Raw genomic sequence first — 23,683 nt, 5'->3', positions numbered from 1 at the left:
TTTTTTACTAACTATAAATAAAACCATATTATTTAACAAGGAACCACATATATACACCTAGAACTAGCTTTGTTAAACCTTCTGGAGTTTATGATTTTCAAAAAAAGTATTTATGTAAAAATTTAAAAATAATTTTGATTTAAATATATTTTGCATAACATATAATTAATTTACATGAAATATACCCAATGCACTTTTAGAGCAGCCTTTCATGCTTTAAGCATTAACAATTGGTAAAGAGAATCTCTAAATGCTATTTTCTTTGAATGTATTCATTTACTAAGAAATTAGGGAATAAATCCCGAAACTATTGTTCCCCTTGTTTACAAAAGAGGCTTAGTTAGTTAAATCAATGGCTTCTAAGTGAGACCCAATGATATCTAGAATCTTTCTCTTATCAATTCTACATTAAAATACTCAAAGATTGAATGATTTTTCTATAATTTCTCCTTCCAAAACAAGAGGGACTAGGGATCTTTACATTAGGATACTTGAAGGCATGTATATACATATATATATATATATAGTTTAAGAAGAAGAAACTTTAGTGATCGTTAATAGAATGTTCCAAGATTGTCAATTCTCATATTCTTAAACTATAAATTTTATGATGGACAGCCATTTAAATAATTGAGAGCTGAGTGGCACCTAACTTAAATTTAAAATATCAAATCCTAATTCAAGAGATGATTTTTATCAAAATTTCATCTCACGTTTGTAACTCGTCTAGTTTTCTGAAGTGTCACTGTACTGTAAGTGTGTGTGGTGTCTTACATCGAAGGTGCAAGGGAGAATTCAAGAGGATGTATACCTCTCTCTTGCACTTGGGATTACGATTCGCCGGATTGATCGTCGTATCCTGCTAAGACGGTCGTCGCAGCCTGTCTGTAACCGGTGCATTGGCGAGTCTGTCTTCAGGACAACGCCTCCGGCGCGCTTCAATCGCTGTTCTCTTGGTCGCTGTTCCTGGTTGCAGATCCTTCACCTCGGCTGTTTCCACTTAGTTGGGTTACTGCAGTATTCTTGGTTTGCTGTTACTTTACTCGCTGTGGTTTACTGTTAATTGTTTATCACATTGCATAGACCATTACTGATGTATATCAGTTTATTTCCTTCTGCTGTATTGGTACATTAATTCCTTCTGTGCTGGTTTGGATTTTGTGATATAAATACATCTACTGCGGTATATATTTTCAACAACTATCGTCTCAAACAATGACCCAAAACAATATATATATATTCTCAGAATTTTTATCCTTCTAGATATATATATATATAATCACTTTTAATTAGCTACTACGTACACGAGAGTCAAATTACTTAACAAACTTGTAAAGCTTGCTTCGCAACGGGGTGGTCCCATAGGTCGAGTCTAGTTAAGTGTTTAAGATTTTCGACTTCACGGTGAGTTCATAAAGGGACAGAAAACCGACAAACCGGGCATCGACTGTTGCTCTTGAGCCACGGCATAATGCATTCTTCGTGAAAAAGATGGTCGCACGGAGTAACCGTCACCTCCTCTCTCGGCTCGAACTTCTCCAAGCAAATGGCGCCGCAGTTGCAGCCCTCTTCGTCTCCCACGAGTTCCTCCTCCTCTCCGTAACCGTTACTCGGATCACGTCTATAATACAGTCGCAGCCTCCATTTCCATTTCGGCCCTGGACTATAAATCCCTTTCCTCAGCCTTTTTTTCCCAGTCAGCGGCTTCTTCTCGTCGTCAAGGACTATAACAGCAGCCGTCGTCGGACGAGGTCCCGTGGCTGCTCCCATTCTTTCCGACGAATTTCTGAAGGTATTCTGGGAATCACATCGACAATATAGCTTACTAATTACTCGTCTTACATCAATTCAGCTCTGATTGACACAGAACAATTCACAAAACGATGCGAATTGAATAGAATACTAACCAGCTGAGGACTAATCCCCGCAGCTCGTCTGGAATAGACGTTGTGCCAGTCGCTTGAGAAAGAAGGTCCGGCCAGCCGCTGGTTACTGGCCGCGGCGGCGGCGGGTGTGGTCATGAACGATGTTCGTTGCCGGTTGCCGGAGTCAGGGCTCTTGTGAATGAAGGAATAAAGAGGACATTGATCTGAGAGGTTCCATTCGATCGATCGATCGATCAGCGAGAGAATATGGTATCTTCGTAGTTGGTAAAGAAAAGGAATTATATTCTTTCGTGGGTTCTCGGCGGAGACGAAGAAAAGAATACAATTATTATTCCACTATGTCCTTGTGTGAAATTACCACTATATCCCTTGATTTCGAACCAATATTTGGGAAAGTACTCTTTTCTACCCAGCGGAGGAATGGTGGTTTGGTAATTTAGAAGACATTCCAGTAACCGTAGAGCTCTCATAAAGCATCCTCCTTTCCAAGGAGAAAGAATGGTGGACTGGGGGCCCTCGTTCGACGTCGTTTCCTCTGGCCGCCTCGAAGAACCACTCAACCCCGCCACGTTGACCACCGCCGACGCAGAGCCAACGGGCGATCGCCACGTCATCACTCCGTTCCTTTCCCCCCATGCGCTGCCTTCACAGGCAATCTCACCCCACCGACTCCTTTTAATTTAATTCCAAGCCCGCGGTTTCCGCACATAGAAGAAAGCTAGAGAGAGAAAGAGAGGGAGAGAGAAGAGAGAGAAGAGAGTTGGGATCTCGGCAAGTGTCGCTCACCGCTAGGGTTTCGTTGGTTCATCCATCTTCATTGTTATGGTGAGTTCGAATTTCCTAACTGTCTCGAGGGTTAAACGATTTCTCATACTATTGATTGAACGTATTCCTCTCTTTTTTCTCTGGAATCGATTTTTGCTTTGTGTAATAAAAATCGTTTTCGGCATTTAGGATGTATTTCCACAATGAATTGGTTGAAGATATCAGAAAACCTACAAATTCCCAGCTTATGTTTTGTTCCATTTCCTTCCTTTTTCCCCTTTCTTTTATGTTCTTTCTTCTGTTTTCTTTTTCCCCCTGCTTTGCATTTACGGGGGATCGACTTTTTTAATTGTCGAGAAAAGTTTTGGGAGGCTTGGGCTTTAGAATTTTGTCCAATTTATATCATTCTTCAAGTAAACATTATACAGGAAAAAACAATGTATATATAAATGCCATCCTAAAATGCTATAGGGATGTGGTAGTTTGATTTGCCTGATTCAATTAAAAACATGATTGTTGAGTCTTGGATCTGATTCCTCACACAATTAAACACTCTCTCACACCCAAACACTTACTCGATAGAGATAGAAACAAAAGAAATGTAAAACAGATCAGAATAACAAGCAACAACAGTAAAGAACAAGAAGACTTATCCTGGTTCGGGCAAGAAGTTGCCCTACATCCAGACTGCCAGATGATGCCGACATAATCCACTATCAAAGAAACAAGAATACAGCTCTTCCTCTCTGATCTCTTCCTCGCACACACTTAGGCTAATAATCAATAGCCTCTCCCAACGAAAACAAGGACCGAGCGCTAGCTCTCTCTCAATTCGCCAACTCCTATGTGCGAATACAATAGAAGGATTCTCTCATCCCCTCAACAGAACCTATCCGCCACTATTTATAAAAGATAGAGGCGGTTACAACTTTAAGGACTGAAATGCAATAAAGGAAATACAAGGCTTAATCGGAAATAACCTAAGAGATATTTCTGTTATATTCTAAACACATAAAACATAAGAATAAAAACATTTCCTAACAGACAAATCTGCCCTTTACAGAAATTAACAGCTATACTAATACAAATTCTAACAATGATGTAATTGCTAAATTCTATTCTGAAGTCCTATTTTTAAATATTTAACCAGGGATTTTTATTTTGTCTACTAGCAAAGTTGGTATTGTGATAGCACCTGCCAAGGGAATTCTGTTAAATGCCCCACGAACTAAATTCCGTTGTCTCATTTAGCACATTAAGGATTGATAGTGTATTTAGGAGAGGAGAAGGATTGGAATGGATGGAAGAATGTTTACCTCTTCTGGGCGAGACATTAGTAATGGAATGGAACAAAATTGGATGGAAACACTTTTCCATCCTTCTGGGCGAGACAATAGTAATGGAATGGAACAAAATTGGATGGAAACACTTTTCCATCCATTTCCATCCAAAGCCCTATTTTGTGTTATCCTCAAGTTGGGGGAGAATGGATGGAAAACTTAATTTTGTGTTCACGACATTAATCTTAGTAACTTTTTAGAAGTTCAATATCACCCTTAACTTAATTACTATATTTTCATTGAAAGGGTCTAATGGTTGTTTGTTGTTTAATATCCTTTAATTCCATCCCTTTCCATTACTTCCCCAAATAAGGAGAAACATTTTCTATTACTTTCCATTCTCTACCCTCCCAATGAGAAAAAAATATTTAACCCCTAGGGGTAGCATAGACGGTTTGCCGCACGTGTTTGGGAGTTTGGGACACTGCAAGGTTTGATTCCATTCGGGACTATACAATCGCTTGTGTCTATTCTAGGGGCCAGGCCTAGGGCTTTGGCTCATGGTGAACCTCTCCATACACCTAGGCTGGATCAGGGAAAACTGTGGGTTTTAGAGAGGGTGGGTTGGTTTAGGCCAAAGGCTATCTATGATTAGCGGCCCCTCGAGTTCCCCACTTTATATAAAAAAAAAAAGAGGAAAAATATTACATTCCTAAAACAAAAATAAGTTAATAACATGAAAAAATGGGCATGTTGTGTACAAAGGAACCAACTCGCAAGGTCTTGAAAGAGATTACCCGCAAAGGCCCAAGATGCATTGGGCATAAAAATGAGAATTCATCCTCAGCCACGAAAGAAAGGGGAAGGAGAACGGTCTCATTTACAGCACTACAATTTTATGACTCAAAACCTTCTAATGCTCTCAAATATCTGTCCTTAAAACTCCAAATGCCACATAATGCACAAGGCAAAATCTTCTAGGGTTGGAGTTGTCTCCTCTTTGGGCACGTTGAGGTGCAAGCTAACAAATATCCCATCCCTGACTTTGACTTCATCCATCGAACATTGAACAAAGGAAAGAAAAAGGCTTCAAACATCCCAAACCATTATATATGTAATGATATACACTCCATTGGCTCTCCATTCTTCTTGCAAAGGAAATTCCAGTTAACCATCATGTGATCTTTGCTTCCATAGATTATGGAAAGTGAGGCTTGAGCTTAGAGAAATAATCTAGACAAAGGAGACATAGAACGACATTTCTCCACACCTTCTATAAGGGAAGTTCTCTTTCTGTTTGTCACTTAGGTCATAAAGGTCCAGTGAACAAATGACTGCACCATATGATGGTCTATATACCCATTTCTGGTCATGTTGTCCCCCTTTCGAATTGCGATCAAGTAGGTCTAATAACTCTGGTAAGAACACCCAGTCAAATAGAGTTCATATGAAAAGGATGAGACTCAACCATATTAGCCCAAGATTGTAGAGAAATAACGACTTGTTATCATTGAATTGTTTGTGGCTACAAGACCAAGTTCAAGAATTGTTAGGGATAAATCAGAGCAGAAATAATTCTATCACATCCATGTAGGATCAAAATTAGAGACTCAGAATTAATGTGGTTCAACAATGTGCTGGCCTGCACGGATAAAGGAGAAACAAAAAATCACTATATGAATAATGGTTTACAAAAGTTTCAAAACTCCAATACAATCAAACTCACAATCTTTCCAAGGTTTACCACACTGTGCGTTGTATATTGAATAATCAGATATGAGTGGTTATTCGTAGAGAAAGGGGGCAGTCAGAAATCTAGAACTCACTGAGTTTAAATTGGGCATAGAAATCCAATCTTTGTCATAATTTAGATTGGGTTATTCAAATTTGAATTGAATGCAACCTTAACAATTCTCCACCTTGAATTTAATTCTGTAAATATAGTGAAATAAACAAAATATTCACCTTCTCCAATATTTCCTAAAGAGGGCATTGCTAAAGTGATACATATACCAATCAAATCAAGCAATGCTTGAATTTGCCTGAACTGAGATACCTGACCAACAAATTTGTTGGACTATCTTTTGTATCTCTCTAATAAAATGGAACTCGATATCAATGTGCTTTATCTTTCATGATATATTTGATGCTTAGTCAAATGTATAGTACTTTGACTGTTACAAAAACATTGTAGTGACCTGACTATCCAAGCTAAATTCACTATACAAACCTTTCGACTATATGGCGTCCTTAATTGCATCGTAATTGGCATATACTCTACCTCTATATTTTATTGACTGCAATTGTTTTCCAAAATGTAGATTTTCAACTAGCCACACTTCTACCAAGGATAAACGCATACCTTATGAGAGAGATTCTTTTATCAAGAGCTGCACCACAGTATCAATCCACATAACCTGTAGTATAATCACTATCTCTGAATTCCAAACAAGTATCTGGAGTGCCCCACAAGTATTGCAGGATCTACTTAACTGCTTGCCAATGAGTTTTCCCTAGATTAAGTATTTGGAGTGCCCCACGTGAAATGTCTGGATTGGTACACAAGGCATACATGATACTACCTACTGTGCCAGAATATGGAACATTAGACATGTACTCCTTGTTTTCATTGCTGATTAGAACTTTCACATAAGATTTTCCAAAAATGCACTGGACACTATTTTTGTTTTTATCTTCCAAAATTGAATAAAAAAACCTTTAAAGTGGTAACAACAAAACCAAATGCGGCCTTGAAGTTTCCAGATGTGGAGAAGTTGCAAAACGACGATTTGTTTGTCAAGTTGGAGATATATCTAAGACTATATACCGTGTGTTAGTATCTGGCCCGTCTGCACCTCTATGGTATGACTGGCTCTTTTTCTTGATTGGAATGCATGAGCTCATATTGCATTCTATTAGATATTTAGAGAACATACAAAGGCCCTACAAAGCATGCATTTTCAATTGGAAATTTTTTCTTGTTAAGTAACAAGTTGTAAAGATGATTGAGGCTTTTAAAATTTATGTAGGCATTGGGATGATTTTCAACGTTAAATATTATATATTAGATGTCTTGATTTGATTAGTTATTGTGCATGGTTAATATGCTACTAATCACTCTGTTAAAACATTTGTAGGACTCTAAAATGAAGCAGGACAGCGTGTTGGCTCTTACTGATCTGGCAGTTCTGCCTATTAGTGCTGTTTTAACTGCCATCAAGCATATCATGGACGGAGGAGTGGAGGATATTGATCCTCTGATCATCACTCAAGCTTCATTACTGAGTATGTTTTTCTACCTTGCTGTATGATTTGTGTGTGCGCGTGCGTGTGTGTTTTTTTTTTAATTTAATTTTCTGTCACCAATGTTTTTACATGTATTATGAAGTATGTGTTGATTAATTTCTTGTATGCTTTTCTTCCCTTGCTATAGATTATGGGCTTTTGTGTTTGCCAATGAGTTTAGACATGGATAGTAATTCTTGTTGTTCCAACCCTAGCAAGTAGATGCATATCTGACTATATCATGGGAGTATGTGTGTTGGGTAGGAACATTTAGGCAACAGTTGATTCCAGTAGGGTAGCTTTTCTGTCCCCTTCCCCTGCTCTCTTTCTTTGTTCATCTTCAATATTTCACTTTTTCTGCTTAATACTTGGGTAGCATGTACAAGGTCCCCCCTTCCCCCAAGTTTCTTTTTTTTTTTTTTTTCTTGAATGCAGAGAAAAAACAAACAAATCGAAGTATATAAAGAAGAAAGCTGTTGTATTTCCTAGTTACTATTTTGATGGTTGAGCTGAAAGTTTGGCCAGAAATTATTACTGCAAAATGGCTACCATTTGTTGGTGTGTGGGCTGATTTTGAAATTCAAAATTAAGGGCAATGTTGAAGATTGTCTCGAGTTAGTGATAGGATTACGTGAAATGTTTTGTATGCGGTTATGGGGTAGATGATAGGGGGTGGCACCCTTGTAATATTAGTTATTAGTGGAGAGCAAATCCGGTAATGTCATAACTGGCTCTAGGAAATATCACCCTATTTTCTATAAATAGGGCAAAGGGGGATGAGGGTCAATCTATCGCATATTTTCTTTTTGTTTTCATGAGAGCCAAGAGAGTAAGAAAGCTGTGAGTTAGAATAGTTTTGTTCATTCTTGGGAAAGCTTGTATTGTGGGAGAGAGAAAGAGGAAAAGTCTTGTACTGTTATCCATCAATAAAGAAGGTTGTTCAGTGGTGGTTTCAAGGCTAAATGTAGTGCCATTCACGTGGCATAAACCAAGATAAAATTCTATCCCCTCATGTGGTTTGCGTGTTTCATTTATTTTTTTGTTCTTGATTAATTTCTGTTCTCTATTATATTTTGTGTTGTGGTGTGTTGGCTGGTGAGTTGTGAGTGATTGTAAGGGGTGTTTGATCGATTTCTTGTGAGGATTACAAGGTTGCCAGTGCTTCCAATTATAATAGGCAACACATGTACTTTCCATATCTCTTTGCACTATTACTATTAGTGGAGTGAGCTTTTGATGCATGCAGCTGTTGGTGTCATATTAAACACTTTGCACCTTGTGTTTAAGGTGGCAAATTGGTTTTCACAAATGTTCTAGGTAATTCATGGTGGTTTTCTCCCTCTTTAGTTTGTTTATGCAAATCTTGAGGGCATTGTTGTGGACAGAGCCGGCTCAACTAATTTGGGGGCTCTAGGTGAAAAAAAATTTCGAGGCCTTTTCAAGAGTATTAATTTTTTTATTTATAAAAAAATAAATAATATATATTTTTACGAGAAAATTTTATCATTTCATTAAATAAAAAAAAAAATGAAGTTTAATCAACTACAAAATGTGATAACTTAAAGTTCACCAATAATGAGCAAATTTTCATTTGACAAACATGTGTTAACTATGTTCAGCTTTATGTAAAATCAAATTTTCTTGCCTTTTGAGATGCAAATTTGTTGATTAAATTTTCATAATTAAGTTTATCTAATAAATCATTTCAATGAATAACATATGTTACACACTCAAAAACAAAAGTTAAAGTAAAAAGAAATCAAAGTTACTGAACAGATGTTGCAGTTTGCCGAAGCGGCGAAATCTGAAGATTGAAGTTGAAGCGAGGTTGCAAATCACACTGTGAAGACTTAGACAGACAGTTAGACTAAAGCCTGAACTCTGATAGCAAGCAAGAGAGAGAGAGTGAGGCGCTGAGAAGTGAAGTGAGAAGGAGCAAGAAGGAAGTGAACTGAAGAAGTGAAGAACACGCAGTGAGCCAGCCAGTGACGCAGATTGCAGAGAGAGAGAGAGAGAGAGAGAGAGAGAGAGAGAGGAGGAGGTTTAATTGAGAAGGGAAATGGGGTTTAGTGGGAGACAAAAGGAAGTTTAGTGGGTTTAAAACGGTGGGAAGAGAATGGGGAAGGTAAAATTCAGTTAAAATAGAAGCAAGGATGACACTATAGTGAGACCGGAGACTAATTGATTACAAGGAAAATCAATTCAAAGATCTTGATTAATTATTCAAGATGACAGGAAGGTTATTATGTATGTCTTAAGAATTAAGAAAAAGTGGTTAAAATGGAGAAATGCTTTCAGTGTTTTATGTGATCGTAAATTTCTTTAAAGTTAAAAAGAGACATTTTATCAAATGATTATCAGATTATCATTGTTGAAAATGTAAGTGTAATTGAGAAGGTATTGTTACGGATAAAGAACCTTATCATTTAGAAGATAAGGAGTGACGGTTAAATGATGAGAAGATAAGGAAGCATGAAATCTAAGAAGATAAATCAAGTTTAAGTTTTCATATTTTGTATAAATCTGCAAATTATAGATGATTATTATTCCTACTTATTAGGTTGTTATCCTCTCCTAGTTTTTAGGAGATTTATTAGCATACTTCTTGTATATATAGGGTTTCATACTCATGAAATAAATAAGAGAGAATTTCTATTCAATCCAAACTCTCTCAACATGGTATCAGAGCCTGGTATCTAGGGAATTCTGTTTAGGCCTTCATTGCCGATTTTTCCTGTTTAGTACCATTCCGACTTGGTTTTTCTTGTTCCGTTTCTTGAAGTGATCAAAGTCAGTTACGACTTTCTTTTTCACCCGATATTCTCTCATCGTTTTTCCCTTTATTCGTTTGGTTCATCATCCGATAAGTAAGTCTGAGTTTTTCCTAAGATGTCTACCATCTCCAACACCAATCCTACATCAGAAGCGGTTGAAACAAACAGTCCGTTAGAAGCTTCATTCACTGGATCTAGCGACTCAAGTAATGGAGGAGAACTACAAAATCTCCAAGTGGCCTACCGGTTGAATGGGAGAAACTACCTAAAATGGTCCCATTTTATCCGGACCTTACTCAAAGGTAAAGGTAAGATAAGTCATCTCTTAGGGACTGGCCCTAAAGAAGGAGATCCCATGTTTGCTGCATGGGATGAGGAGGACTCTTTAGTTATGTCTTGGCTTTGGAATTCGATGATGCCTGAGATAAGTGATACGGTGATGTTTCTAACAACCGCTAAGGATATTTGGGAGGCTATCAGCCTCACATATTCTAAAGTGAAGGATGCAGCACAGATATATGAAGTTTGAACTAAGATTGCAACAACCAAACAAGGGGTAAGATCTGTTACTGAGTACTTTAATACGTTGCAAACTCTATGGCAAGAATTAGATCATTATCAATGTCTTAAGATGAAATGTAGTGAAGATGCAGCCTTACATAAAAGATTTGTGGAAAAGGAGAGAACCTATGACTTCTTGGCAGGTTTAAATATGGAGTTTGATGCAATCAGGGTTCAAATACTTGGTAAAGAGGATATACCTTTCCTAAATGAGGTAATCTCTCTAATCCGGGCTGAAGAAGGGAGAAGAGGAGTAATGCTAGACATTGCTCCTATAGAAAAGTCAGCATTAATAGCGTTGAGAGGTCCTAACTGGGGTCCTAAGGAGGAAAGGAAGTCTGCTGGAGATAAAACTTCCAGCGATAGAGATTCTCGAGACTCTCTATGGTGTCCTTTTGCAAGAAACCAAGGCATACCATAGAGAGATGTTGAAAGCTACATGGAAAACCATCTAAAGGAGGACAGCTTGGGGTCCAAAATCAAGCCTATATAGCCAGTAGTCAACAGCAGTAGACAGAGCACAAGCAAGGGGAACAAAAGGAGCAGGTAGATGGCTTGGACTTCAACCGGGCAGAAATTGAAAAGCTAAGAAACTTTCTACTCTCTCTTGAAAAGAAAGAAAAAGGTACTTGTTCTCTTACACTTACAGGTATGTCCTCTCATTCTCTTACCCCACATGCTTTGGAAATAACCCAATCTAATTCTTGGATTCTTGATTCCGGGACAACATATCACATGACCCCTTTATCCCATTATTTCACTACCTATAGTCCTTGTTCAAGCTCAAAAAAGATAACACTGACAGATGGCTCTTTGACCACTGTTGCTGGCCAAGGAAATATTATCCTTAATAACAATCTAACTCTCAAAGATGTTCTCCATGTCCCTAAACTCTTCACCAACCTCATCTCCATTCAAAAGCTTAACCTAGATAACAATTGCAGTGTTAATTTTTCTTCTACTTGCTGTGAAATTCAGGAACAGGGGTTGAAGAAGAGGATTGGGCTTGCTAAAGCTAGGGCTGGCCTATACTACTTTGACGTGTTTGGTGCAATCTAATAAGGACCAGATTTGGTTACATCACCATCGTCTTGATCATCTTTCATTTTCTACTCTTAGAGTTATGTTTCCAGCTTTGTTTAGGAGTTGTGATATTCAAGACTTTCATTGCCCTATTTGTGAATTTGCTAAACATAAAAGGGTGTCTTACCCTTCATCCAATAAAAGAACCTCTAGTCCATTCTCTCTTCTCCATGGTGATGTTTGGGGCCCTGCAATTGTTCCCAATCTTTTTGGGGTAAGGTGGATCATAATATTTGTGGATGATTGCACTAGGGTAATGTGGTTGTTTCTTATGAAAAACAAATCTGAAGTAAGCACTATTTTTCCTAACTTCTATAACATGATTAGTACTCAATTTGGAGTGCCAATCAAGAGGTTAAGGACTGATAATGCTAAAAAAAAATTCAATCAATCCCTCGCACATTTTTTCCAACAAAAAGGAATTATTCATGAATCATCTTGTCCACACACACCCCAACAAAATGGGGTGGCTGAGAGGAAAAATGGGCATCTATTAGCTGTGACTAGGACACTACTTTTCTACCATAATATTCCAAAAAATTATTGAGGAGAGGCTGCCCTAACAACCACTACCCTTATTAATAGACTGCTATCTCAAACTCTTGAATCCTATTGCCTTCTTCAACTCTTAAGCAGTCATTTTTCTGATTTACATATATCTAGCTGCTAGAAACCAAAAATATTTGGGTGTGTATCATTTGTACATGTTCACAACCCTAATAGAGGCAAATTAGATCCCCACGCTCTAAAATACATTTTTATTGGATATTCCTCTAGCCAAAAGGGCTATAACTGTTACCACCCTCCTTCCAAAAGATTCTTTGTCTCGACTGATGTTACTTTTGTGGAAAATTCTCCCTATTTTGATCACTCTCATGACAGTACAAAAGCTGCTGAGGGAAATCCAGTTATGTCTCTACCTGATCTAGATCCCTCACCTCAAACTACCTCCTCACCAGATTCGGTTACTACAGAAGATACACCAGACAAGGCTCTAAAGGAAATCTCACCAAGTACTCCTCCCCTACAGGTCTACTCAAGGCGGCAGAAGTTGGCTACTAGCCTAGTGCAAATCCAAGAATCTACTTCCTCCTCTGAACCTGTTAACAACATTGACACCAGCAACTCTCTTGTGACACCAGCAGGTAATAATCCTATTGACTCCATTGCATCTATAACTGAACATCATACACCTCAAAATGCTCCTACTTTTTACCCCAGTGATCTGGAATGGCCTATAGCCCTCAGAAAAGGCACCAGGACCTGCACTCAGCATCCTTTACACCCGGTCCTATCCTACTCTAAACTATCTACCCAACACAAAACCTTCCTAACCAGCCTACATACCATTCCAATTTCTCACCATTTTTCTGAAGCAATAAGGGATGAGAATTGGAGGATTGCCATGGAAGTCGAGATAGTAGCCCTTGAAAAAAAACAACACTTGGGAACTCGTTCAATTACCCAAAGGAAAACAACCGGTAGGATGCAAATGGGTGTATACAATCAAATACAAATCCGATGAGAACCTAGATTGGTATAAGGCAAGGCTAGTAGCAAAGGGATACACTCAAGTATATGGCATTGACTATCTAGACACCTTTGCCCCAGTTGCAAAGCTAAATACAGTGAGAGTTCTTCTATCTCTAGCTGCTAACCTAGGCTGGCCATTGATGCAATATGATATAAAAAATGCCTTCTTGCATGGAGACCTAGAGGAGGAAGTTTACATGGACTTACCATCGGGCTATAGTACAGATACTCGCGGGCAGATAGTGTGCAAGCTAAAAAAAGCATTGTATGGCCTTAAACAGTCTCCTAGGGCCTGGTTTGGCAGGTTTATCCATGTGATGCTTACCTTAGGGTATAAACAAAGTCAAGGAGACCATACCCTCTTCATCCATCACTTGGCCACAGGGGGAGTAATAGTCCTATTAGTATATGTGGATGATATTGTTGTGATCGGAAAGGATGAAGAAGGTATGACTAGATTAAAGGAATGTCTAATTAAAGAGTTTGAAATTAAAGACTTGGGGAGGTTGAACTACTTCTTGGGCATAGAAGTTGCACACTCAAAAGAAGGCATCTTTATTTCTCAACAAAAGTATATTGTAGACTTACTAAAAGAAACCAAGCTGCTAGGTTGCAAGGCTGCTACTACTCTAATTGAATTTAACCACAAATTGGGGGAGGTTCCAGAAGATAAAGAGGTGAATAAAGAATCTTACCAAAGGTTAGTAGGGAAACTAATTTATCTAGCTCACACTCGGCCAGATATTGCATATGCAGTGGGGGTGGTCAGTCAATTTATGCATTGTCCGAAAGAAACTCACCTTAGAGCAGTTTTTAGAATACTTCATTACTTGAAAGAGACACCAGGGAAAGGCATTATGTTCAAAAGGGGACAAAGTATGATACTTGAAGCCTATACTAATGTAGATTATGCAGGGTCAGTGGTGGATAGAAGATCTACCTTCGGCTATTGTACCTTTCTAGGGGGTAATCTTGTAACTTGGAGAAGCAAAAAATAAAATGTGGTGGCCCGATCAAGTGCAAAGGCAGAGTTCAGATCCATGGCGTTAGGGGTATGTGAGTTACTTTGGTTAAAAATCTTGTTAGATGATTTGAAGATCACTTTGGTGGAACCTATGAGACTATATTGTGATAACAAATCAGCAATCAGTATTGCTCACAATCCGGTACAACATGATAGAACCAAGCATGTTGAGGTGGACCGACACTTTATTAAGGAAAAATTGGATAGTGGTCTAATATGTACTTCATATATATCATTTTGTGAACAACTTGCAGATATTCTCACTAAAAGGTTGCCTACAGTTGTGCATCAAAAGTTGACTAGCAAGCTTGGAATGGATGGATGACATCCATTCTCAATCTTGAGGGGGAGTGTTACGGATAAAGAACCTTATCATTTAGAAGATAAGGAGTGGCGGTTAAATGATGAGAAGATAAGGAAGCATGAAGTCTAAGAAGATAAATCAAGTTTAAGTTTTCATATTTTGTATAAATTTGTAAATTTTAGATGATTATTGTTCCTACTTATTAGGTTGTTATCCCCTCCTAGTTTTTAGGAGATTTATTAGCATACTTCTTGTATATATAGGGTTTCATATTCATGGAATAAATAAGAGAGAATTTCTATTCAATCCAAACTCTCTCAACAGGTATCATGGTAGATGTGCATTCTTAAAAGATAAGACAATGGAAATAATGTTATATGTAATAAGGCTAGAGTGACACCTATTGAAGATAAGTGAGAGATACATTTAGGGTGTGTTTGATAACATAAAAAATGTCACATCCAAGGAATTGAATTCCATTTTTAGTGTTTGACACACTACATTTTCTATGGAATTGAATTCCATGGTACAACTATTAAAGCATGTTTTTGCTTCTTTTTCATGAAAAATTCCATCTAGGGGGGAGATGGTTTTTGTTTTCCATGCAGGTTGGAAAATGCTTTTCTTTCGAGCTAAATGCTATCAAACACACCCTTAAGGCGATTAACATCTAAGGTGCCTCCTTTTGAGGAGAGTGGATGAGAAACAAAAGAAGTTTACAGCAAAAGAGGTAGAGAGGACTAAAGAAAAATTGGTGATGAACTGTTGCACATCATGGAAACTAATGTATGATTGTGGATATAGATAATTGGCGAGCTAGAGTCCATATAGTCAATCCCGCTTAGTGGGATTGAGACTTGATGGGTTGTTTCTGTTACTTGTATCAAAGTTCCTACTGTTTCTAGTGTTTTTATTGGCACTAGTGTAGAAAATTGGAATGGTTCTCTTTTGTAATTTTCAGTTTATATATGAAGCCTACACCCCTGTTTGTTATCTGTATTTGGTTTTGACCTAGGATAATTGTCACGAACAAGAATAAAATAAAAGATATAATCCACTTATTACACATTTTGATTATATAATTTCTAATGTTGCTCATGCCTAATGCAGGCCAGTTGCCTGGGGATTTATCGTCTGTGGATATCATCATACTTTTCTGTATGTCATCTGAGTTTCCTGGTGATCAGTTGTTTGGGGAAATCTTACGTGTGTTGAAGCCTGGTGGAATACTCCTACTATATAGGAGTTCTGAATCTGCAGGAGGAGAAGAGGTGACACATTTTTCTATTGATTTTTCTTAAGGGAATACCTAGTTGTATTGATCCTGTCCTCTTCCTGCAGATAATCTCTGCTTTTGAGCACAAGTTACTGGTGGCAGGGTTCGTAGATGTACAGGTTTTCTCAGATTCAGGATTTGAATTTGTGCAGACCCTGGGGGTGAGATTTATTTTATTTTATTTTTTATCATTTTGACTTTTTGTTAATTGTCACTGTAAACCCCTGCCCCGTTCTCTTGTTAAAAAAAAAAAACTAATGTGCAATGGATGCTGTTTTAGTGCCTGATAACTCTTTTGTGTTCCCCCCCAGTATCACTTATGTAAAAGGGAGAGGTCCTGTGTATAATTGTGAAATGTTCTCTAGGCTTTGAACTTTCTGTTTTGGACTTCTATCATATTCATCCAGCTCCTAATTTTAGTGCTCCTAGGCATTTGTGTAAATGCTTTTAAGTGATAAATTGTTTGCATTGTGTTGATATATCTTTTGTATGCACTACCGACTTTTTTCCACAATAGATAAAAGCCAAGAACCCATCTTGGAAGATTGGTTCGTCCTTCCCTCTGCAGAGGAAGCCCACAAAAAGCTTGCCTAGTGTCCAGATCGATGATGATATGGATCTGATTGATGAGGACAGCCTCCTGACTGAAGAGGATCTGAAGAAACCCCAGTTGCCACCAAGTAAGACGATTAGATTCTCAGTCACATTGTTTTGTATGTAGTCGTTCCAGACTCTGAATTTTTGCATGATATTTTGGGAAATGTCAGTTGGTGATTGTGAAGTTGGAAATACGAGGAAAGCCTGCAAAAATTGCATCTGTGGACGGGCAGAGATGGAGGAGAAAGTCAAGCTAGAACCCACTATGGACCAGCTGAACAATCCCCAATCCGCATGTGGCAGTGTATGCGCTTTGCTATCTTCATCTTGCTTACAAATACTGATTCCTATTTCTGAGGACATCTCTAGACTAGATCATGTTCTCTTTATTTATATATTGTTTGAAGATAGATCTGTGAACTATTAAGGAAATTGTTTTGGCCGCGTTCCTTAGCCATGAGGGATTTGTGGAAAGTGGAAGATCAATGTTAAGTGTGTTGTGCATGCTTTTCTATAAGGTTTTGTTTGTTGATGTATCTTTATGTAGAAGAGCTGCTAAATCATGTATTTAGTTGCAAGGATCTTTTAACTCGGTGTTGCATAATAAGCCTTTCAGCACAAAGCGAGTCTCTTTCGTTTCATGGGTGCATGAAAATGTTCAAACCACCCTGCTTGTGCTATTCTGCATTCTATTTCATTCCTACCGTCCATGGCATTTTAATGCTTTCTGAATTTTTGATGCGCATGCAGTGTGGACTAGGTGATGCCTTTCGGTGCGGTACATGCCCTTACAGGGGTCTCCCCCCATTCAAACATGGCGAGAAGGTTGGTTCTTCAGATAAAAGGCAATTCAATATGTTCTTTCTATCTTGAGACTTGTCTCTTACAAGAACTGGTTTACAGGTCACTTTATCTGGAAATTTTCTTGCTGCTGATATATAAGAGGAATTGGACACGCCCTTGGCATGCTAATTCGGTTGAAGATTCTGATTTAGGTCGCAGTGTAGTCAAGAGAGTGAGAGAAATGAAAGAGTCTGGGTTGGCTGGCCGGCCGGCCATGTACAATTTCATACAGATAGTTGTAATGGATGCAATGATAATAAAATGCTTTGCTTAGTTCAATAGCTTCCTCTACTCCTTCGCCTTGTGAAAAACTAACTGTGGCTTTTGTAGCTAAACCTGTTGAGATAGGAGGACAAGCAGGCCTTGTGGTCCGACCAATATCTCATTCAGGAAACTGATTAGTCCAAACCAGACCACTGGCGTTACATCCACCCCCCCCACTGGCGGGATCAGTTTGCGCGTCTGGGCTAACAGCGGTTCTGTGGGTGCATATGCTATCACATATGGGAACTTCTCAACGGGGAGGATTGGGTACCAGGACATCACTATTCTTAGAATGAACAGAAAACCGAATGCTGAAAGAAAAGGCCCCAGAAAACCGATGGCTAACTTTGCTGTTGAAGGGTCCAAGTCTACAAGCACTATGCGTCGCATGTCTTGTGCACTGATGGCTAAAAGGTTGGCTGCACCATTGGCAGTGAAGGGCTCGCCTGAAATGGTTGCATCTGCCCCGGAGAGTTCAATACCTGAAGGGCCCTCAACTTGTAGGAGGCAAAATGTGCCACATTGTGCATTTCTTGAGCCCAAACTGAAGCTTCTTCTGGTGCCCTAAGACAAAAGTTTCCAATCAGTGCATGGAGCACAAGGAGGGGTAGAATAAAATTGTCATTGGAATATTGATTAATTAGGGTCAATGAAGGGTTAATGAACTTGCCATTGCTGTCCATGGTTGAAGAGTGATCTTGTGTTGAAGCAAATACTTGCTATTTCTTAGGAATAATCACAGCATTGGTAGGTAAAGGCCAAGCATGCAGAATATCTCAAAACACCAAGCAAGCAAGATCACCATAACACACTGACAACTCCCTTGAGGTGTTCTCAGAGCATAAAACTCCTTGACTTTTTGAGGGTTGGGGAAGTTATTTTTTTTTTCTTTTTCCCTGTGCAACTTTTTTTTTGGAAGAGGCTATTTTTATAACTTGAACCTGTAACTTCTCGGTCACAAAGTAACTTCACTATTATTACCAAGGTTCACCCCCAATAGAAGTTTATAGTTCTAGTTATCAGAAATCAGGGAGACATTAAGTCACATGAGGATGAGTTTTAAGTTTTCTCAATATTGAAATAGAAAAAATTAAAATTATTGACTACCTAGGAGGGTAATTTGCTCTGTTGTTAAGATCATGCTATTGCAATGTACCTATCAGTTACTGCACTAAAAAAACAGAGCAGACACATTTTAAATGATCTAGCTAACAGATGATAAAACAAATTCGACACACGCACACACACATATGAAAGATTGAGTTAAAGTTGGAGAAGAATAGAGCATGAAAGATTGCAGAAAGTTGGAGTGGAAGAGAAGAGGATCTTGGAGGGGAGAGAAGAAATCGGGGGAAAGAGACGAGGAAGAAGTAAAAGGAACTATTTTGTGCCTCTAAGCCACCATGTTAGCAGATATTTTTCATGCCCCAAACTAAGTAGCCCTTGGAGAGAGAGAGAGAGATTAGCAAAGGGAAGAAATCGCAATGTCATTCCAAAGAGACAGTCTCTTCTGATTATACATATATATAAACATATGTTGCTACTGAAAAACCATAACACAAGCTGACAGAACCAAACAGGGGAGCAGCTACCCAGGCCCCCCTGTTTTAATGCCTAGAGCTTCCAGCCACACATCCTCTTCACATGCTTGATTCTTGGAGGGACATTTTGAGGTTGTAGGGTAGCAGCTATCCTAGCTTACCTTGCCCATTTCAGATGCTCACAAGACCCTCTATTCCCGGCTCTAAAGGTGTGAACCAACAACCAGCCAAGATCAAGCATCTTGGATTAAGATGCTTTGATTATATCACCTGCACCTATTTATAGGCTAATGTTTAACTAAAAAGGTAAATGAAATCCAAAATTTAAATCAAATTTCTCATGCGGGACAGAAAGAAAGAAAGATTGCAGAAAGTTGGAGAAGAAGAGGAGAAGAAAATCAAGGAAAGGGGGAAAAGAATTTAGGGGAAGAAGACGATGAGGAGGAGGGGGGGGGGGGGGGAGATGAAATGGTGATGGATGATAGCTGAATGAATGGTACCCTTCTAATGATCTAATCAGAGGGACTAATATAAGCTCACTTGACATAACCTAAGCAAAAGAATAATATAAACTCACTTGACATAGCCTTGGTGAAGAAAACCAAAGAATATTATGGTTGCATTTTTCAGCTAGAGGCACGTAGTCTAAGCAAAAGAATAATGTAAGCTCAGTTGGCGTAGCCATGGTGATAAGTTCATGTCAAATGCAACTGAAATTCATTCCGCCTCTACAGAGGTCTAATTTAACAAGGCACCATCCTCAGCCTTGCATTCATAAAATTTTTTGAAGCCCCTGGATTCACCTAGTAAGGAACCAGTTCAGTCTAAAATATCAAAGAGCATTACAACAACAATTTAGATGCTTGTACCATTGCAGCAAGCACCTTCTCATTACTCCCCTTTCTGTCTTTCATGTTACAAAAGCTTGAGTTCTTATTACAAACCTCGGTGTTGTTACCAGCTTCTCACAAATGCACCTGACGCATTTGACCATCTCTATGTACCACAGATAAGGACAATGAATTTACAAACAGAATAGCTTTATTCTCTGGATTTGGGAGGGCTAGGAAGATATTCAGAACACCAGGAAATGCATATGCACAAGCCACATGTCGGAATCAGACTGAGAAGCTATCTAAGTTTTGTGCATTAAACTATGTTGTCCCTTGATAAGTGTCTAGTTTGGTGATAACAAGTAGATTCATTGTCTTCAAAACAGATGCAAGTGTTCATTAACTTTATTATGTGGGAGTTCACAAATGTAGGAGAAATCAATAGAATCTATACATCTATACATCCATGAGTCATGAGACAAATTGCCACGTAAAGTACTCAAAATTCTGCCACTTTCCCATGTAAAGCATTATTAGGAAAAAAAAAAATGGGTCACTGCTAAGGAACCTAGGTGAGGGTGAGACTTGGCAACAACGGTAAGGTTGGTCCCTTATGACTGGAAGAGTTATGGAAACATCTCTTTTGCAAAGAAAGACTAAGGCTGTGTATGCAAACGACTCTCCCCCGACGCTTTCAAAGTGAGGAACCTCTTGCACTGGAGACACCCTACCTATATTCCGCTTTCAAGGAGATATACATTTTGATGACTGCTTAAAGGCCATAAACTTTGCCTGCCTCATTGTTAACTCACACTAGGATGCTTCCAATAAATCAAATCTGGATCAGGAACAAAGAGAGGTTAAGATTTATCAATGCACTATGAAGCTAATCCACAAGAACAATCTAGAAGCCAAAAAATTCAAAATTGAAAATTTCAAGTTACCGAAAGCCACCAATTTTAAGACCATTAGAAGGCTGTGGATTGGGATAATCCAAAATTGCGCGCTCTAAAGTATGAAAACATGGAGATTGCACACTCTTACAGAATCATCAAGCCCTACTCAATACAGAATACATATTACCCAAATTACTATTATGGGTATAATAACTCAGGATATATTCATTGAGATTCAAACATATATTGAACATTCTACGCAACAGAATAGCCATCAAACTTACTCAATTCAGGCAAGGAAATCAATGGAACTTCAAAAAACAAAATAGAAAATATGCCAGAAGATTCTTTTTTTTTTTTTTTGGGGGGGGGGGGGGGGGTGTTGTGGGGCATTGAAAAGCAGGCGAAGGAGGAGAATACCAGAGAGAATTGGAAGGGCTTCTGAGGAAATTTTCTGAAGTTGAAGGTCTTGGAAAGCAAATTGACTGTTTGGGAGCCATAGCCAGAGATGTAAGGAAATGGGTTGATGTTTCTTGGAGAGATTAACTTCTCCATCTCTCTGAGAGACACTGCACAGTGGAGATTCAACCACCCGCACCTTATCACTCTTATTCCTCGCAGCATTAAACAGCTAGTTTGGAAATGCGGTTTGTCTACTTATAAGCCCTTCATTTAGCTTATAAGCTATGAAGCTTGTAATCTTACCTGCTTGGATGCTGCAACAGCTTAAAAGCGATGCAGCTGAAACGCTAAACCAACAGCGTTTTGGAGAAGCCATCAGCCACCCGCTTTTGCAAAGAAGCTCTGTGGAGTTTTTTTAGTTGACCAGGAAAATTACCATTTCACCCTCCAACAATATCAAAATTTACAACCCCCCTATCCCTATACCTTCCCGACTCTGCCTCATTACTCTCACCTTCTCCTTCACTACTCTCATCTTCCCTTCTCATCTTCTCCTCCATTACTGCCGGATGTCCTCCATAAACGGTCGCCGTCTCCGCCCAGTGGCACCCTGCTAGCAGATCGCCGCCCATCGCTGCCTTCGCCGCAAGCCGCCTCGCTGCCCAGCGCCGTCATCGCCGCAAGCCGCCCTGCTTCCAGATCGCCACAAGCCTCCATCGCCGCCGTGCTAGCAGATCGTCTCCATCGCCATCGCCAGAGCCCATCGCGTCGCCGGCCGTCCATCGCCCTCATCTCCTCCGCGCTGCTGCCATGGCCGAACTATATATATATATAACAATAATACATAATAATATATACTATTATTATATAACATATATAATACATATAATTTTGAATTTTGTAATTATCAAATTTATTTGATTAACAATTATTATGTCATGTACAATCCTGTAATTTTGTAATATATATCAAATTTCTAACTGTTTGAAACAAATATAAATTTAAGTATTAATATTTATTTAAATGTCAAATACTTGATATGTATTGATTAAATTTAAAAATAAATAATTTTATATAATATCTCAACATATATATTGAAGATTTTTATGAATTAAATCTAAATTTATACATAAAGTATAAAAATTATATATTTTTAATTTTTTTTATAATTTATTAACATATAATTGTAAGTATTTTAGTAATTGAACATCAATTTAATTTTTAAAAAAAAAAACATATATATTTTTAAAATTTTATTTACATTACTTAGTCTTATGTCCATTTTAGTCTTTTTATCAAGTTCTAATAATTTATCAGTTTTTACAAACTAAATACATAACTTTACACTAATAGCTTAAAAACACATTTATTCAAACATGTTATTAGTTTAAGCGCTACCCAACTTAAATGTTATAATCAACTTAAACACTATCCAGCTTAAAAGCTTAAAAAAAAAAACGCATAACCAAACTAACCCTAAAACCATTTTGCTACTGTCAGTCCAGGTGGGATTTTGATAAGAATCATGCTAGATGTACATCATTTTTGTACATCTTGAATTACATAAAGAAATATTATAACCAAAATATCTCTTGCCTCCATGCGTCTCACGTGTCTTATAAGAGACGTTTTTGTCATTGATACACTTTTGTGTAGTTCAAGGTGTATATAAGATGTACTAATAGTATTTTTCTCTTGACAGAGCAAGATACCACCTTTTGAAGCAAAAAGTTGCTTTTACCTGGTGTGACAAAAGCGATTCTTTGCTAAAAAGATATATTGTAAATATAAATTAAAATTATTAGACGACATGTTAACTTTTTAAATTTAAATCAAAAGATCTTGAAAGTGGTAGTTTTTCTTTCTTTTTTTTTTAAATGAACAATTCCATTTCAGATAAATATAAAAAATTAACACAAAACAAGTTAAGCCATACCTCCAGCAAAATAAAAAAAACAAAGCTAACACCACTATTGAAAGCAACAGACAGACAAAAAATCACAATGCAGACAAACTAAAGATCTAATTATATTGTAGACTTAGTCTACTTCTTCTTCTTTTGACATTCTCGCTTGTGTTGGGATTTAGATTTAGGGGGATATTTATAGAAGATGAATAGAATAAATCATTTGAGTCAAACATCGATTGTATTTATCGAATCTTCTAATTCATGATTCTCGGAAGAACAATCTTGAGAGCCACTTATCGAAATGAGAGATTGATTATTTTGCATTAGAACGTGGTAGGTCAGTAGATAGTATAAGTGATTTTTTAACGGTTATAAGTTGAAATTTCAATTTATGTTAAGTTGATCTAGGCGTGTTCTATTTTTTTTTTTATGACCCAAATGTTCAAGTCTCGTCTGAATATCTTAGGGAGAACGGCCTTCTCCCTTGATTTACCTTCTAAGTAAATTAAGAGAAAATGACTCCTAGATGAGTGACAGGGCACATCATGATCCTGTCTGCACTTAGATGACTTACCTTCTGGTAATAATTATATTTTTCAAGACGCCACAAAGATTCAAACTTTGATG

General features: G+C 38.0%; 3 protein-coding genes across 3 annotated transcripts; 1 reads left to right on the top strand and 2 right to left on the bottom strand.

Moving 5' to 3' along the window:
- Positions 1-1,153: 1,153 nt before the first annotated feature.
- On the bottom strand, positions 1,154-2,194 carry LOC127811738 (RING finger protein mug145-like). Its single transcript, XM_052351892.1, has 2 exons — positions 1,908-2,194; positions 1,154-1,797 (listed from the first exon to the last, which is right to left on the bottom strand). The coding sequence occupies exons 1-2, from the start codon at positions 2,019-2,021 to the stop codon at positions 1,411-1,413; spliced, it is 501 nt and encodes a 166-aa protein (XP_052207852.1). The 5' UTR covers positions 2,022-2,194; the 3' UTR covers positions 1,154-1,410.
- A 216-nt stretch (positions 2,195-2,410) lies between these two features.
- Positions 2,411-17,490, top strand: LOC127811736 (anamorsin homolog). Its single transcript, XM_052351890.1, has 8 exons — positions 2,411-2,711; positions 7,069-7,216; positions 15,606-15,766; positions 15,837-15,932; positions 16,289-16,451; positions 16,539-16,672; positions 17,119-17,193; positions 17,272-17,490. The coding sequence occupies exons 1-8, from the start codon at positions 2,709-2,711 to the stop codon at positions 17,308-17,310; spliced, it is 819 nt and encodes a 272-aa protein (XP_052207850.1). The 5' UTR covers positions 2,411-2,708; the 3' UTR covers positions 17,311-17,490.
- On the bottom strand, positions 17,443-21,387 carry LOC127811737 (ylmG homolog protein 1-1, chloroplastic). The gene is made up of 2 exons (XM_052351891.1): positions 21,166-21,387; positions 17,443-18,039 (listed from the first exon to the last, which is right to left on the bottom strand). Exons 1-2 carry the CDS (start codon positions 21,367-21,369, stop codon positions 17,542-17,544), a joined length of 702 nt encoding a protein of 233 aa, XP_052207851.1. The 5' UTR covers positions 21,370-21,387; the 3' UTR covers positions 17,443-17,541.
- Positions 21,388-23,683: the final 2,296 nt, after the last annotated feature.

Source organism: Diospyros lotus, chromosome 10 (genome assembly GCF_014633365.1).
Source record: "Diospyros lotus cultivar Yz01 chromosome 10, ASM1463336v1, whole genome shotgun sequence".
NCBI lineage: Eukaryota > Viridiplantae > Streptophyta > Magnoliopsida > Ericales > Ebenaceae > Diospyros > Diospyros lotus.
Note: the sequence above shows the minus strand (reverse complement) of the source record. Positions and strands in the feature narration are given on the sequence as shown.